We start from the raw sequence: 15421 nt of genomic DNA, 5'->3' as shown, positions 1-15421 counted from the left end.
CACAACAGGAGAAGACAGGCCGGTGTGCGCACAGAGCCACTGGAAAAAAACATTGGGAAAGCTAAGAAATAATCACAGGGCAAGCACGGAGAGCTGCCGAACCAGCAAAGAGCTGGATATAACCAGAGGTGTGTGTGTGTGTGTAGAGCTGCCCAAATTATACAGCAACCAGAGCTGTTTTGTGGCAAAAAGCTGCCAAAAAATCCAGATTTCCTTGATATATACCCCTTTTAAATAGAAGAAAACTCCATTGGAAAACATGGGAGGATCAGTCTCCATGGAAGAACATCCTGTGCTGTAGGTAGGGAGTAACTTTCTAAGGGAATGGGACATAGAATTTGAGGAAGAGAATTTATTAGAATTAATATTATGAACTAGAAATTGGGGATTGGAACCTACCAAAGAGAATGCATTAAATATACATACATGGACACAGACTGGTAAATATATAATGGATGCAGCTTACAAAGGTGACAAAAGTGCTGTTAAATTCCTAAGACCTTGGAAACTTATATTGAATTTAATAATGCAGATAAAAACCGAGATGCCTGGCGAGGACTGGGTGCCAAGAGAGGCATCTGCTCAGTGCCATGCAGTGCTGAACGTGGAAGATGACACAGCAGCCCAGTCACACGGCGGGGCGGGTGGGATGGCCGGCTCCCAGCGGGTGGTGAGGGCCTGCACAGAGCCTGTGCCTCGGCGTGTGCAGGCACTGCTCCGGTCAGCAAGGCAGCCCCGGAGGGCGGCAGGGGTCTGGCCACAAGGAATCGCGGTGCTGCCATGCCATGCTGGGCAGCAGTGCAGCCGCTTCACTGTGCACTGGCCCCGGCCGCTGTGAGAGCACGCCCTGCTGCAGTGGGACCACGGCTGGCCGCTGTGAGACAACCATGGAAGGTGGCGCTGCCCTGGGGAGTGGGGGAACCCCAGTGGGTGGAGGCAATCCGGGGGCTGCCTGCCCACAGCTGCCGAAAATGCACAGGGAGGTGGTGAAATGGATTATGTAATCCAGCCATGTGGAGTCATGGTGACCGCCATGGCCCTGGCAACCTGTGCTGCTCCGGTGGTGCCGAGATGCTCTGTGCCCACAGAGAGATGTTGTGTTGGGCTAAGCTGCCCTGTGGCCATGCTGCAGACCCCCATGCAGCTGCACAAGGCTGCTGTCGTGGGTTGAGCTGCAATGCTGCTGCCTTGGGGGGACACAGTATACCTCCCGGCTCCGTGGGACCAGACCACGTGGCACCCACTGCAATGCTTCCCTGCACTGCCAAGCTGGGAGAGAATCCCATGGCCACAGTGCCATGCCATGAGGCCACTGGGACCGCCCTCCCACCATTTGCACCAGAGCTTCCCACACCTCCTATCACCAAAACTGCCCCCGGCTGAGACCAGTTCCAAAGCGATGGCTCCATGGAGCTCGGCTGCGCCTACACTGGAGGATGTGCCTGCGCCCCGAACCTGCCTCTGTCAGGGGGCAGAGCCCTGCTTCCAGCCCCACCTCCACGGAACACAGCCATGCCTCTAGTGGATGTGGCCCCACTCCCCATCCTTCCTCCATGAGTGGCTCTGGGAATTACATAACCAGGAGGTCGTGCAGACCCCATCCCCAGCAGCAGAGTCACTGTCCCCTCAGCACCACCTCTGCTGGACACAAGGGATTATCATCCCCCTGCGGAATACCGCGATAACGCCACAAGAGTTGTGTTGCTGACAGCCCTGCCTGATCCTGCGAGCGTCTGGCAAAAGGTAAAGTTTGCCACTATTAATGGGGCAGAACTCATTGATGTACCCATGTCAGGGAGCTGGGAGCCTGAGGATGGGACTCTGGGAGTTTATCCAATAATAAGAGGCAATGGGGCTAATTCTGACAAGTATACTCCTTTTCAATGGCCAGTTCTATCTGAACCGTGTCAGCCTGTGGCCAAACATGGTTTGGGTTCTATTGCAGTTGCTAATATGCTACAGTCCTCAACCACCAAGGAGGTTTATATCCCTTTGATATAAAGCAACTGACAAAACTAATGCTTACAACTGTCCAATATATGGTTTTTGAATCAGTGTGGAAAAGCAGTGCTGAAAAACAGGAGTTTAAAAATCTGAAGTTTCTGCAAGAGAACCCATCTTATGGGGCAGGGGTCCCTCAGCTTCTGGGTTCCCTGACAGTGGGAGATATGACTGCAGGCCAGGCTACATCCATTAATTCTGGCACAGGTGAAGGAATTGGGTGTGCAGACACTATTTAAAGTAACTAACATGACAAACCCAACCCAAACATATTGCAAAATTAGACAAGGAGTCAAGGAACCATATCTACAGTTTACAGAGAGATTACAAGATGCTATGGAAAAACAAATTGCTAACATTGAAGTGAGAACTCCTCTAATTTTACAATTGGCAAAGGACAATGCCAATGAGGACTGCTGAAAGGTCATAGAACTGCTACCTAATGAAACTCCATCACTCAATGACATGATAAATGCCTGTGCTAAGTAAGGTTGGCTCTAATTCTCATAATATGACTGTGTTAGCAGATTCTGTAACAGCCACTGTAAGGGTAACAACTCATTGCTACAGGCATGGACAAGAAGGCCACATGAAGGTAAATTGTCCCCAAAAGTCCTTTCCACAGGGGACGTTTCAAGGACAGAAGGGAGCAAAAGCAAGCTGCAGCCAAATTTCATGCTAATGGTCAATCTCTCAAGAGCCAGGGAAACAGGAAACCAAGCGTGAATGGGAATCATGTGACAATACAAGTAATTTCCCACCTTCCAGTATGAGCCTATGTGATCAGCTCACAGGAAGGACTTGAGGAGCAGCTGGAATGGATGTGGTCACCTCTCTCACAGTAACCATAAGTACCTCAGAGGTACATAAGGTCCCTCTCAAGGCTCAGGGGTCTATCAGGAAAGGATTGAGTGCATTGTTAATTGGAAGGTCCAGCACCACAATGCAAGGTATCATTGTGCACCCTGGTGTTGTCGATGCAGATTTTACTGGACAAATACATGCAATGGTTTCCACCGCTACTCCACCCATGACTATACCTGAAAAAACCCAAAATTGCTCTGCTTATCCCTTCTAAGTCTTCTGTCCCCAAAACAGATTCTAGGGAGCAAGGAGACCAAGGCTTCGGATCAACAGGACAGCCCCAGGTGAGCTGGACGCAGGTCACAGAAGATCAAAGACCTAACATGGTTTGTACTGTTACAATGCCTAAGGCAAAGCCTTCGCAGATGAAGGTCAGTGGGATGATTGACACAGGGGCAGACGTCACCAACATCTCTGCCAACACGTGGCCTCCATCATGGCCTGCTACACCTGCAGGATCTGCTGTTGCTGGCCTCAGAGGGACTGCACAGAACTGCTTGAGCAGCAATCCTGTGTTGATCAAAAATCCTGAGGGCCAAACAGCAACAATCTGGCCATACATCACTGCTGCACCACTGAACTTGTGGTGAGGGATGTTTTGTCTGCATGGGGAGTCTGGGTAGGGATGGATTTTTGACAGGGGCCGCTGTGTTAAAGGGTGTAAGGTCCTGTGGTGTGTCCCACACCAGCTCTGAAATGGCTTACAACTCAGACTGTGTGGGTACCACACAGTGTCCCCTTGAGAAAGAAAAGCTAGAAGGCCTAAAATCATTAGTACAAGAACTAGCTCAAGGACACATAGAGCCATCTGTGAGCCCTTGGAACATCCCTGTATTTGTTGTAAAAAGAAATCTGGTAAATGGTGGTTCCTCCATGACCTAAGAAAAATCAACTCTGTGATGGAAAGCATGGGTGCTTTGCAAGCTGGTATGCCTTCTCCTACAATGAACCTGCCTCCTGGGACATCCTGATTGTGGACCTGAAGGACTGTTTTTTCACTGTTCCACTGCACCCAGATGATACCCCAGAGTTTGCTTTTACAGTGCCTTCCATTAATAATGCTGCACCAGTGCAATGGTATCAGCGGCGAGTTCTTCCCCAAGGCATGAAAACCAGCCCTACAATCTGTCAATGGTACATTGCACAGACGCTCTCTTCAGTGAGAGAACAATTTCCAGGGGCATATTGTTATCACCTCATGGATGACAGTTTGATTGCAACCCAAACAAAAAAGGAACTCTCACAGATTCAGCCAAACCTGTTGCAAGCATTAAAAACATTTGGGCTGCAGGTAGCACCAGAGAAGGTGCAGCAGCAAGCACCCTGGAAATATTTGGGACTCAAAATAATGAACCAAATGATACAGCCACAAGCAATTCAATTTTCAACCAAAATTGAGACTAAATGATGCACAGAAACTTTTGGGTACTATCAACTGGGTCAGATCATGCCTAGGATTAACCAACTCACAATTAGCACCCTTATTTGACCTCCTAAGAGGGGATCCTGAATTAACTTCTCCCAGAAAATTAACCTCAGAGGCAAAAGCTGCTCTTGAAACAGTAGAGCAAGCTATCATAAACAGACAGATCCACTGGATGTGCCCAGAGGTGTGTATCATTGTGTTCATTCTCTCTGTTAATTCTCATCCTACTGGTATTATTGGACAGTGGAACACACACTGGCCTGACCCTTAGCACATTCAGAGTGGGTGTTTTTACCCCACCTCTACTGTCTTTGAGCTAATTGCACAGTTAATCATCAAATGTCATCACAGGCGTTTGCAAGTCACTGGCAGAGATCCTTCACAAATTATTATTCCTACAACACAAGAGCAGTTTGAATGGTGTTTTGCTGACTGTACAGCCTTGTAAAGTGCTTTGCAAAATTTTTCTGAAACCTTGGGTGGTTGTCCTGAAGGGCAAAGGAGCCCAGGAAGGCTGGATGTGCTGTAAGAAGGAATGTTCAGGGCACAGAAGCAGGCTACGCTGAAAGAAGAGCCAGAGGGAGGAGAACTTTGTCTGGAACTCAGAGTAAAAAGGAGAGCTTATGACATTTGAAACCAGGGGCAGCAAGTCAGGAAATCAACAAGGATGTAATGAGGCAGAGAGAAAGCGAGAAGAATGGAAGCCCATCTGGCCACTGCTGTAAAAGACAATAAAACAAATGTGTCTATAAATACATTAACCACAAAACAAGGGCTAAGGAGAATCTCCTTTATTGGATGGCTGGGGAAATCTACAGACAAAGAATGAAGAAAAGTCTCAGGTACCTTGAAAAGTGATAGAGCAGACCATCCTGAGTGCCATAATGTGGCACGTGCAGAACAACCAGGGATCAGGCGCAGCCAGGATGGGTCTGTAAAAGACAAGTCCTGCTTGACCACCTGTGACAAGATGACGTGCTTGGTGGGTGAGTGAAAGGCTGTGGATGTTGTCTACCTGGGGTTTAGTAAAGCTGTTGACACCATTTCCCACAGCTTTCTCAAGGAAAAGCTTTCAGCTCATGGCTTGGACAGGTGCAGTCTTTGCTAGGAAAAAGAAAATGCCTGGATGTCCAGGCCCCGAATGGCATCCTAACTCCTCCTGACTTCGGCCAAACTTTCTTACCATGGTACCACTATCCGCTGTTCCCAGAGGGACCTGGAGCATGTAAAGGCCAGGCATTATTTTTGAAAAAGCAGCAATTTCTTTTCATTTGAATCACAGCAAATCTTAGTCTTTGTTCCTTATATGTGCCCTACCATAGTGCCTTTGCTCCACAGCACGTTGCCTCCTGATTTTTTTAGTGTAGTCCTACTGCACTTCCTTGTGAAGCTGCTTATAAGTTCTTGCAAATAATCTCACTGCTTATTCAGGACAATTAGTCCCAGGCTAGCAGCAGAAATTCTAGCATTCAGTAGGTACTCTGCTGTGAGAGCAGGAATGTATAACGTGCTGCAAAGGTGGTGTTTTCCATGTGGATCGTGGAGAAGCATACACAGTGTTTGAACAGTTGAGAGCCAGTTGTGCCTCTGCTCAGCTGGGACTGAAAATTTCATAGAGTCACAGAATATCCTGAGTTGGAGGGGACCCACAAAGATAATTGTTTCCAGTTCCTGGCCCTTCACAGAGCACTCCAACAATCCTACCCTATGCCTGAGTGCATTGTCCAAATGAAGCTCTGGCAGCCTTGAGGCCATGACCACTGCTCTGGGGAGCCTGTTCACTGCCCAACCACCCTCTGGGGGAAGAACCATTTCCTAATATCCAGCCTAAACCTCCCCTGATACATCTTCAGGCCGTTCCCTCAGGTCCTACCCTGGTCACAGAGAGCAGAGATCAGTGCCTGCTCCTCTGCTCCCTCTTGTGAGGAAGCTGCAGACTGCTATGAAGTTTCCACTCACAGTCTCATCCAGGTTGAACAAGCCAGGTGACCTCAGCCATTCCTCTTACAGCTTTCCAGTTACTCCCTCCAGCTGGATGGACAAACCCATCTGCTGGCATCCAGAGAAAGAGTAAGTCACTGTTTTGGCTCTAAAGGAGGGGGGTAAATAAGAGAGAAACATTTAATAGTTTGTATTTTTATGAATGAGGCGGTTTCTCTCCCTTTCCAGTAACTCTTCCTAGCAGGTATTTGTGTTTCAAATTTGTTGCTTTGTAATCAAGGTGAAGTAACAGATTCTGCAAAGTTTACCTTTCCTGTGTTGCCATTGTTTATACACTGTATCTGTATGCCTAAGGTAATAATTAATAGTTCTATGAATAATAACCACAAGGAATGGTGGAGGGATTTTGCTCCATTTTGCAAAGACTCCTTTAGGCAAATCTTAAAAGGGGACAGGAATTTTCATGGGGATTATTCCAGCTGACAGGATTTGAGACATTTTATTTAGTTAAAACTGCCTTGAGAAGAGCGCTGGAAAAGAAGGCTCAAGGAAAGAGCATCTAGGACCTCTGTTTTATTCTGCCATTTAATTTATAAATAAAGTCAGTGATACAGTAAGGACAAACTAAAGTAAATATACTATTTCTATATAGCTCTGGAGTCTCAATGGCAATGACAACATTCACTATCTGAGTGAACAGAGCTGAGATTTTCGGCCCCAAGGTGCCCTGCTCCAGAGTTTCATTCTCCATCTGCTTAGTGACCACTAATATTTCATACCAGTTTTTTGATCATGCAACTTTCTGCTCTAACTTTTTTTTCCTAATTTAGGATCTGAACAATACAAAATGAAGTGCTACTATAGACTGTAATTTTCAGCATTATGTTTTGGGATTAGGTAATATTTATTTTCATGTAATGTTTAACTTGAACTTTTGTCCAGGTCACATTAGAAAGGGTACTGGGGAATAACCAAAATTGCTGTCAAACTTTATTTCCTAACATTCACTCAGTGTAAGTGCCCTTGTTCCTGGGAGTAGTTGGTTTGACATACAAAAAAGAAAATTTTAAAAGGTCTTTAAAAAATAAATGTAAGTACTTTAGTGTTGAAGTGCTCAGCTTGAGCCACCAAAGGTAGCTCTGGTGTTTGGACAGTGTTGACCACTCATCCTTGGGACACCTTGCTTCCCAGAAGGTGCCCCTTTCTCAGGACACATGAATAAACAGGGCTGTGACTGTGCATACCTTACAATCACAAAAGTACTTCTTGTATGAAAATGCAGTTGTGTATTTGTGAGCCTGCACATTCATGCTTTATGCATGGATATAGACTTGTGGGGTTTTTTGAATACTTTTTTTGAATACCGGGGAGCACAACTCCATCAATCATTCTACCTTACATCAATCATTCTACCTTACATCTGTGCAAAACAGTTCTCTCCTCTCATGCTGGTAAAGCTTTATAACACTTCCTTCTCACTTTTCATTTGTGTAAATGCTTGTCCTGATGCAATTAAAATGTGAATACCCAGGTCAGTGTGTGTCTACCTTCCCAGACAGCATGCACTGTGCACACCTCCAAGCTGGAGTAGCTCCAGGTGTGTTCTGGTAAAGCAAATTCTGCCACTCATCCTGGCCCCCTACTCTTTATTAGGAAAAGTGCAGGCTGCATGTATGAAACACAGTATGAAAATGAAATTCTTGCACATCCCTCCTTTCTGCTCTCTCAGGGTTGGGAATAATCAGGCTGTGACCTGCTGAGGCTGACTTTCATCTGGGGAAAAAAGGGAGATATCACCACTCCCAGTTCTTTGGGAGGAGAAGATTTCCTCCTTTCCCTTGAGTTTTCTCCTGTTATTCTGCCTCCCTGCAGTTCCATGTCACAGCCTTCCCTGCTGTAGCATTTGCCTCTGCTTTGGACAGAAGCTTTACAGAGGATGGACAGGCTTGAGGATTTTACAGAGGTGTTTATAGATTAATTGCCTCTCCTAGAGTCTGTGTACACCTGAAAATCAAAATACCCATACAGTTAGCATTTCAAGGGTCAGAGTGTTGTTCAAGTTCAGTGCTACAGTATTGCCTATTTTATCTTGCATTTTTATCTTGCTAAGAAGGAATTTGTTCCACTACACTTGAGCGCTCCACCGCTACAACCTAATGCCAGTAGCCCAGGCTTCAGCTGCACATGCAGACACAAATATCATTTTCAAGCTATTGACAACAAGAATTAATCATGCTGCAGCCTGAAAGGCTGTAGAACTTCAGCTTTGATCACAAACTTATTTGCTTCAATTTATTTATGGACTAACTAAATAAGTACAGTATTTGTTTAAGCAAAGAGACTGAAAACAAAATTCCTCTCAGTCATCAGCCCACTCAGGGAATTCCTAAAATTCTCATGGAGTAAAACCAGCAAATCCAGCATTTTGTTTTCCTTAAAGCCACAGTCTCCCTAGGGCTTTCTGATCAGATTATGTAGCTAGTCAGATTAGGTTTATTCAGGGACTGACTCATTGCCTTTTCCTGTAATCTTGTATTTTAACACCTGCTCAGTTTAAAATGCAATTTTTAACTAAATTGGATGAGTTTGCTATTCATTCTGTGTACATTACTCAAGACTTAAACTCCTCTTTGCTTAATACACCACTTTCAAATAGGCATATGTTAGCATAAGTGATGAATGAGGGGTTTAATTCGTTTTTTTCTGAAGAAAGAATTGAAGACATCAATTTTATAGGCTTAGAACTTCCATTGAATAGGATAAACTTTCCTTGTGACATAGCATTCTCACATAATAGTCAAAGGCTTTTTATTGCTTTTTTGCAGTTTTCTTAATACACAGATCTGCAATTAGAGGGAAAGAAAAAAGTGGAATTATCAAAGTAGATTTAAAAAAACCTGAAATGATGGTACTAGTAAATAAACACGGAAAATCTCCTTTAGCAGTCAAAACCTGAAGCAAAAGGAGCAGGGATGGAATCTTGTGCTAGAAAACTTTTGGGATAACACATAATAAACCATGGGTTTCCATGCTGGATGGAGGATCTAAAACCATGCATGGCTGAAACAATCAAACATATAATTTCCTGCTGCTATTTATATCTAGTCTGATTTTCGCTTGAGAGGCCCCCCACTCAGGACAAAAAATGAACAAATTATTTACTATGTTTAGATCACTCAAAGTAGTTTTTTTCAGAAGCAGGTTTTTGCTACCAGAAGTAAGTATTTTCCTAAAATAATTGGTATTTTTGCTTGTTGCTAAGCAGAGAATGCATCTTCTCTTCTTCCCTCTCTATTGCAGAGATTCCAGCTGCAAAGCAGCAGTGGCCTTACCCCTCCCGGGCCAGCACTGCAGGCTGCAGGTAGCTTCTGGGATCCAGTTTTCAATCCCTTTTGGTATGCAAATGTGCTACCAGTTTTATTACTCCAGCCACTTTCAAGCACTGATGAACACTGGGTATAAGGTTGGACAAGAATAATGGTCTAAACCAGCTGTCTTGGACAATTATATGGAAATAAAATAAAAACCAGCTCCCTCTTAGCTTGAGCTTCTGCAGACAAAGGAGTTATTCTTTTCATCAGAATAGATACATAAAAGCAGGTAAGTTTTGTTTACCCATCAGTGAGTGAAGAGCATCCAGATAATTTGCCAAGTTCAGATTTGAAATCCTATTCTTGTTTCCTGGGTTCCTGAGTTCAAAAGTCTTCTAATATAAACTAGAAAGCTGAAAAAGGCTTCTATGATTTTTACAGAACTTCTATACCTGCTACATTACATAAAGACATGTCAAATAGCTTATAGCAGCCAGTTGTAAAATCCATTGTTTCAGGTGGATGGGACTTTGAATAGTTGTACTGATTATACTGGAAGTCTAGCTAAATTTTACTGAAAAATTCAGGAAGATAAGAAAGTATACCAACCAGTTTTCTGAGAAAATTGCATAGAAAATCTTGACATTTAGCACAATCTGCTGCATTCTTTGCTTTTCTATATGTTATGTCTAAAACTATTTTGGTGAGTTCAAGAGATAAATTAATTCTGTTAAGGGAAGTGGGTAATGCTCAGAGGGCGACCATGGTGGAAAGATGCACCACACACACCATATTCTCCAGTTTTCTGAAATACTTCATATTTTTAATTTTGGAAATGATGGAGAACAGAACTACAACAGGCAAGAAAATCATCCCATATTTTATTTCATCTCAATGGTAATATTACAAAAAAGGGCTCCGTGTATCTCCAAGAGCCCTACGTAAGGCAGTTCTCCTATCCCTAAAAATTAAAGCAAATAATTTTCCAAGCCTTAAGCAGTGGAGACAGCAATGTGGTTTGATTAAGAACCACATAGTGCATATTTTTCTGTAGATAGTTGTTAGCTTAAGAAAAGATGAATTGCAGGTGACTTTGACACTTCACAGACATATAACCAGCAACATATATTTCACTTCTTGCATATCCCTCACCAAAGCCACACAGAAACTAAATCCTGAGAACTGGATAGGAATGTTCCTGATTTGCAGGGAACAGAGAAGAACAGATGTATTTCTGGAGTTTAAGTTTCCTGGAATGCCAGAATTTAGACTTTTGCTTGGATTCAGATGGATGGAGCCCAAATGTTATCAGCTAAGCTAAACCTGACTGGTTGGCTGCAAACCAGTAGAGAATTTTAAAGGATCTTCACTCTTCAGGTACTGAGAAAAAAGAGTTAAAACTAATGGGGATGCACCAAAGCATTTTAGTCTAATGTTTGATGAATATTAAGCCCTCAAATTTTAAGTGGAAAAAGCAGTACCACTCCTTTTGACAGAGGTGGGAGTTTTAATCTCTTTTACTTAGTCCAAACTCATGATGTCAACATTGTCTAGAATTTCTTGCAAATAGTACCTCCAACACAGAAAAATCCAAATAATTTAATTTAGCTGTGACACTGTGTTGATATTACAGATTTCTGGTCTATCACAACTGTTACCCACTGTTAAGGACTGAGAAAATAAGCAGTGTGGAGGTTAGAAATAGGATTTCCAATGTGATTAAATGCTTAGATAGTGGAAACATTTCTAGCAATAATGATACTGCAACAGCTACAGCTTGTGTGAGTCTGACCTTTGGAGTTAAACATCAGCCAGCAGCTGGACTGGAATTTCTAGTATGTTCCACAACATAGATTAAATATTTGACTTAAATATCTGTATCCTTCTGTCATGGTTTGGGAATGGTATTCTCCACTTTAGTACTCCCACTGAAAAAGCCTCCCATGCTCCCTTTCCCCCACCTCCAACTGGAGGCACAAAAGGCAAAGCTCATGGGTTGAGATAAGAACAGTTTACTGGAAACAACAACAAGATAAGAAAACAAACAGGAACAGGAATAGGACAAACAGGAACAAGAATATTAATAACAGAAGTCTACAAAACTAGGTGTATTGCCATGTTTTCTGAAGTGCTGCAGACAAACATTCTGGATGTGAATCAATCTTTTTACATGATAAGGACCAAATTCTATCCATCATGTGCTCTACTGCTGCTTTCACTAGAACCTGTCATCTTTGGTCAAAATTTGTATCTAATGCTTCTTGGTGCTTCAGATCAGTTACATCAAATTAGACAAACTTTCCAACATCTTTATAATTTCTGTTAAGAAACTGCGCTGTACTTCATTTGCTGTACCATCATATAATAAATAATATGTCAGGAAAACACAGATGCTCCTGGTAAAATTCAGCTCCACTCTGAAAACCAAAGGGCTGGCAACTGAGAATCCAAGAATCCCACCAAACATGCTCCCAACTATTTGAGGTGGCCCATGGCTGGGATGGAAACTTGCTCCATTGTCATAGGTATGTGTGGAGTTGCTATTTTGCTCTGCAAGGGTAAATGAAGTGGGGGCAGAGCAACTGACAAAGCCTGGATCTATCCTATAGTAGTTGCTGTGCAAGACAGAATGAGAGGTGGTCCCTGGTCCTCACAACTTACAGACTAAGGCTGGAGCAGATGTAGCTTCACATGGATCAAAATCAGGTTTTATCAGCACTTCACATAGCTCAGAAGGATATGTGCTATGGCCAGCAACACTCCTGCCCTTAACTGCTCACCCACCCTCCCTCCCTCCCTTTTCCCAGTATATCCCACACCAGTTTAAGGGAAAGGTTATCACAATGTTACTTAGCAATTCAGGTGTAAAACAAAACTATCACTTCTAACCCTTCTCAGACTGCCTCACTCAGGGAAGTGGAGAACAGGATTCTTTGTCATCCCTGTCTGGTTGGAAGCAATGAAAGCAGAAAGGCGAAACAAGCAGGAATTGTCCTGCACAACTCCTGGTCCCGTCCTTACCTCTGCACAGGCCAGGCCAAAGAGCTGTCTGCATAGAGAAGAATGTGTCCAAGCTGTCTTATAAGCAGATGAAACAATTTAGAACAAAAGAATGAAGAAAGAATCCCAAACTTTAGTCACAATCCGTTTTCGAAACCAGTGTAGTTGTGCTTTCTCCTTAATGAGACTGTGATATGGCTCTAAATAGATGTGACAGATAATGAGTGGAAAAGCAAATAATATTAACCATTGAGAGATCTTTAGTATTATAAAGAAATTGCTTTTCCTCAGTAGGTAAAGCTAAGTGATCTAAATCACTCAATAATAGGAGGAGACACTTGGCAGCTTGGCACCAGTGCTAATGAAGCCAATAGCCTACCCTGCTTTCTCCATTTGTCTGGCTCTCATTTTGGCCAGATTCCTTGGCATACACATCAGTTTTGTGAGAAGTCAGAAGAACCACACACTAATTTTCACTATGGAAAACACAATTCACAACTGCAGCTGTTCCGTGCCTATTCGTGACTGCAATTACTGCCTGGCAAACTTGATGTGCAACTGCAAAACAGTGCTGCTTTCTACCATGGGAAAAAATACCTACAACAGCCACCTGACCATCTGGTTCACAGACCATCTCTGTGCTGGAGATGGTCCTCAACTTCACAAGCTGAGGTGTGGGATTGTCACGATCCGTCCTTCTGAATGGGTTTCGTGATGGTTCGTTAATTGATCTCAGAGTGCAAAAAACCGACACGGTGAGGGGATTTGCAGTAATAATCAAAAACAAGTGCACCTTTATTGAATGACCACAGCAAAATGCGTTAGGGGGGAATTGGAGAAAAAGGAAAAAAATAGGGAAAAGAGAGACAGGGAGAGAAAGGAAGGTATATAGCTACCAAACATAGAATGACAAAGTCCTTCAAAGTCTAGCCAATGGAGCTTGTCTGGTCACGTCAGGGGAGATCTCAGAGATACTGGTCAACTCAAGCTTCTATTATAGTCCTTTTTTGATGGGGGAAGGGGACAAGTTTTGAAATCGAATCAAATGTAATAAAGAATAGTCTATTGTAGTTGCTGATGGAAAAAAAAGAAGGCATTGAAGGGTACAAACAGTCCATATTCTCAGCAGTAGGTGAGAACCATTGTCTTCTTGGCCCAATGGTCACACCTGCAGGCATCCATCTCACTTTGGTCAGCTTGCCTTCCCCACGCACCTCCCCCAGGTTAGGGGTTTCAGTCTCAGTCCTTGGGAGGAGGGGGAGCTTTTCCATATAGGGGTTTCATGTCTCAGTCCTTAAGGGAGAGGCTTCTCCCATCTCAGTCCATCCGGTGGTTGTAAAACAGATGAAGGGTCTTCCATAGGGACCACCAAAGGCTACCTCAGAAAAGTCTAGCCAGGCTGAGAGGTGGGGAAATTCCAGGGCTATTGTTGTGAAGAGCGGGTGCTGGTGAAAAAAGGGCAAAGTGCCCCTTCTCCTTTCACTAGGTTCAGTGTTTCACGTAGCAAACTCACCTGCAAACAATAGCTTGGCAAGCCAGAAGCTCTGCTCAGGCCTCAGGATCTTGGCAAGCAAACATCTCCAACAAGACCGGGATTCCAAACAGGGTCTTTCTCGGTGGTCCCACTTTCTGTCCTTCTTCACGATGACCGCGAGGCAGATGAGAGAAACTTTGGACAGAGACTTACAGGGATTTGAAGCTGTCCTTCTCTGGCACCACTCCTCTCCCAACGGAATATTTGGACATTTGGGGACTTCGAAAGCTCCAGGTAAAAAAGGTCAAGGGAATTTCCAGAGCAGAGCGTAACTATCTCCAGCAGCAGCAACAATGACAAAGAAGACTTGCTTGAGGTGCACAACAAAGACAGGCAAATGCTTGCACATGTTTCTTTTCTGGATGCCTCTCACTTTTCAATGGATATTCATTGCTGAAGTCATACAGTGTGGAAAATGTCTCTAGTATCATTAAGCACTTTCCCAGCCTGCTGTACTCTGTTGTTTTCTCAACTTCAGACAAGGAGAGCTATGTTGTAACATTCATTTACTGAATTATTTAACACAGTCAGTAGTGAGAGGCATGGGAGGCTAAGAGTGATGGGATGCCTTTAAGTTTGTCTTGTTTGTCCAGGAGGATGTGTTAGAGAACTCCACAAGGAGGTGTTTGAAGTAAGAGACTCATCAGATTAACTCAGCAAAGTCTTTCTTCAAGAACAAAGTAAATGTGAAACAACTGTTTTCCAGAGCATTGTTAGATTTTTTTTTTGTTTCTATGTTCAAGGCCGAAAAAATCTGCAGATAAATTTTGTTTTCAGGTTTTGCCTTGACAGAAAAAGGCATGTAGCTCCCATTGCAGAAGAATCCAAGCCCCCCAGAGAATCACTCAGGTTAGATTGCAACTCAGCAGGTAAATTCATGGTTGCTTTGCTACTCCCATTACACTCAGAGATTTTTAGGAAACAGAGGTATTGGACTTCCCTCTGTAAAACAGGTATTTCCTTGCACCTGTCCTTTCTTCCTTATCTCACACATAATCTTTATTTCCAGATCACAGAATACTCTGGATTGGAAGGGACCCACGAGGATCAAGTTTAACCTCTAGGTGAATGGCCCATATGGGGGTTGAACTCAAGACCTGGGTGTTACTAGCACTCAGCTAATCTCAGCATCATCTTCACTGCAGTCCCCTGCCGACAGCTCGACTGCTTCTGGGATCACACCGAGCAGCTCAGCAGTTGGGTCCTGAAAACTCCCGAGGATGGAGGCTGCACAATCTCATTGGGCAACCTGCTCCACTGCCTTGCCTTGTACTCTCTGGCAAGCTTTTTTCCATGTGTGAACCTCAGCCTTCCCTTCTTCAGGCTGAGCATGCCCTGTTCTCT

The 15421-nt window shown here is 43.9% G+C and overlaps 1 protein-coding gene across 1 annotated transcript; it reads left to right on the top strand.

Moving 5' to 3' along the window:
• Positions 1-12904: 12904 nt before the first annotated feature.
• Positions 12905-14590, top strand: EPCIP (exosomal polycystin 1 interacting protein; the record flags this gene model as incomplete). Its single annotated transcript, XM_084226510.1, is given in 6 exon segments — positions 12905-13174; positions 13176-13206; positions 13209-13215; positions 14233-14325; positions 14327-14444; positions 14447-14590. Coding segments are annotated over 6 exon segments (663 nt in total).
• Between the last annotated feature and the right edge of the window lie 831 nt (positions 14591-15421).

Source organism: Fringilla coelebs (genome assembly GCF_963513975.1).
Source record: "Fringilla coelebs genome assembly, chromosome: 2".
Classification (NCBI taxonomy): domain Eukaryota; kingdom Metazoa; phylum Chordata; class Aves; order Passeriformes; family Fringillidae; genus Fringilla; species Fringilla coelebs.
Note: the sequence above shows the minus strand (reverse complement) of the source record. Positions and strands in the feature narration are given on the sequence as shown.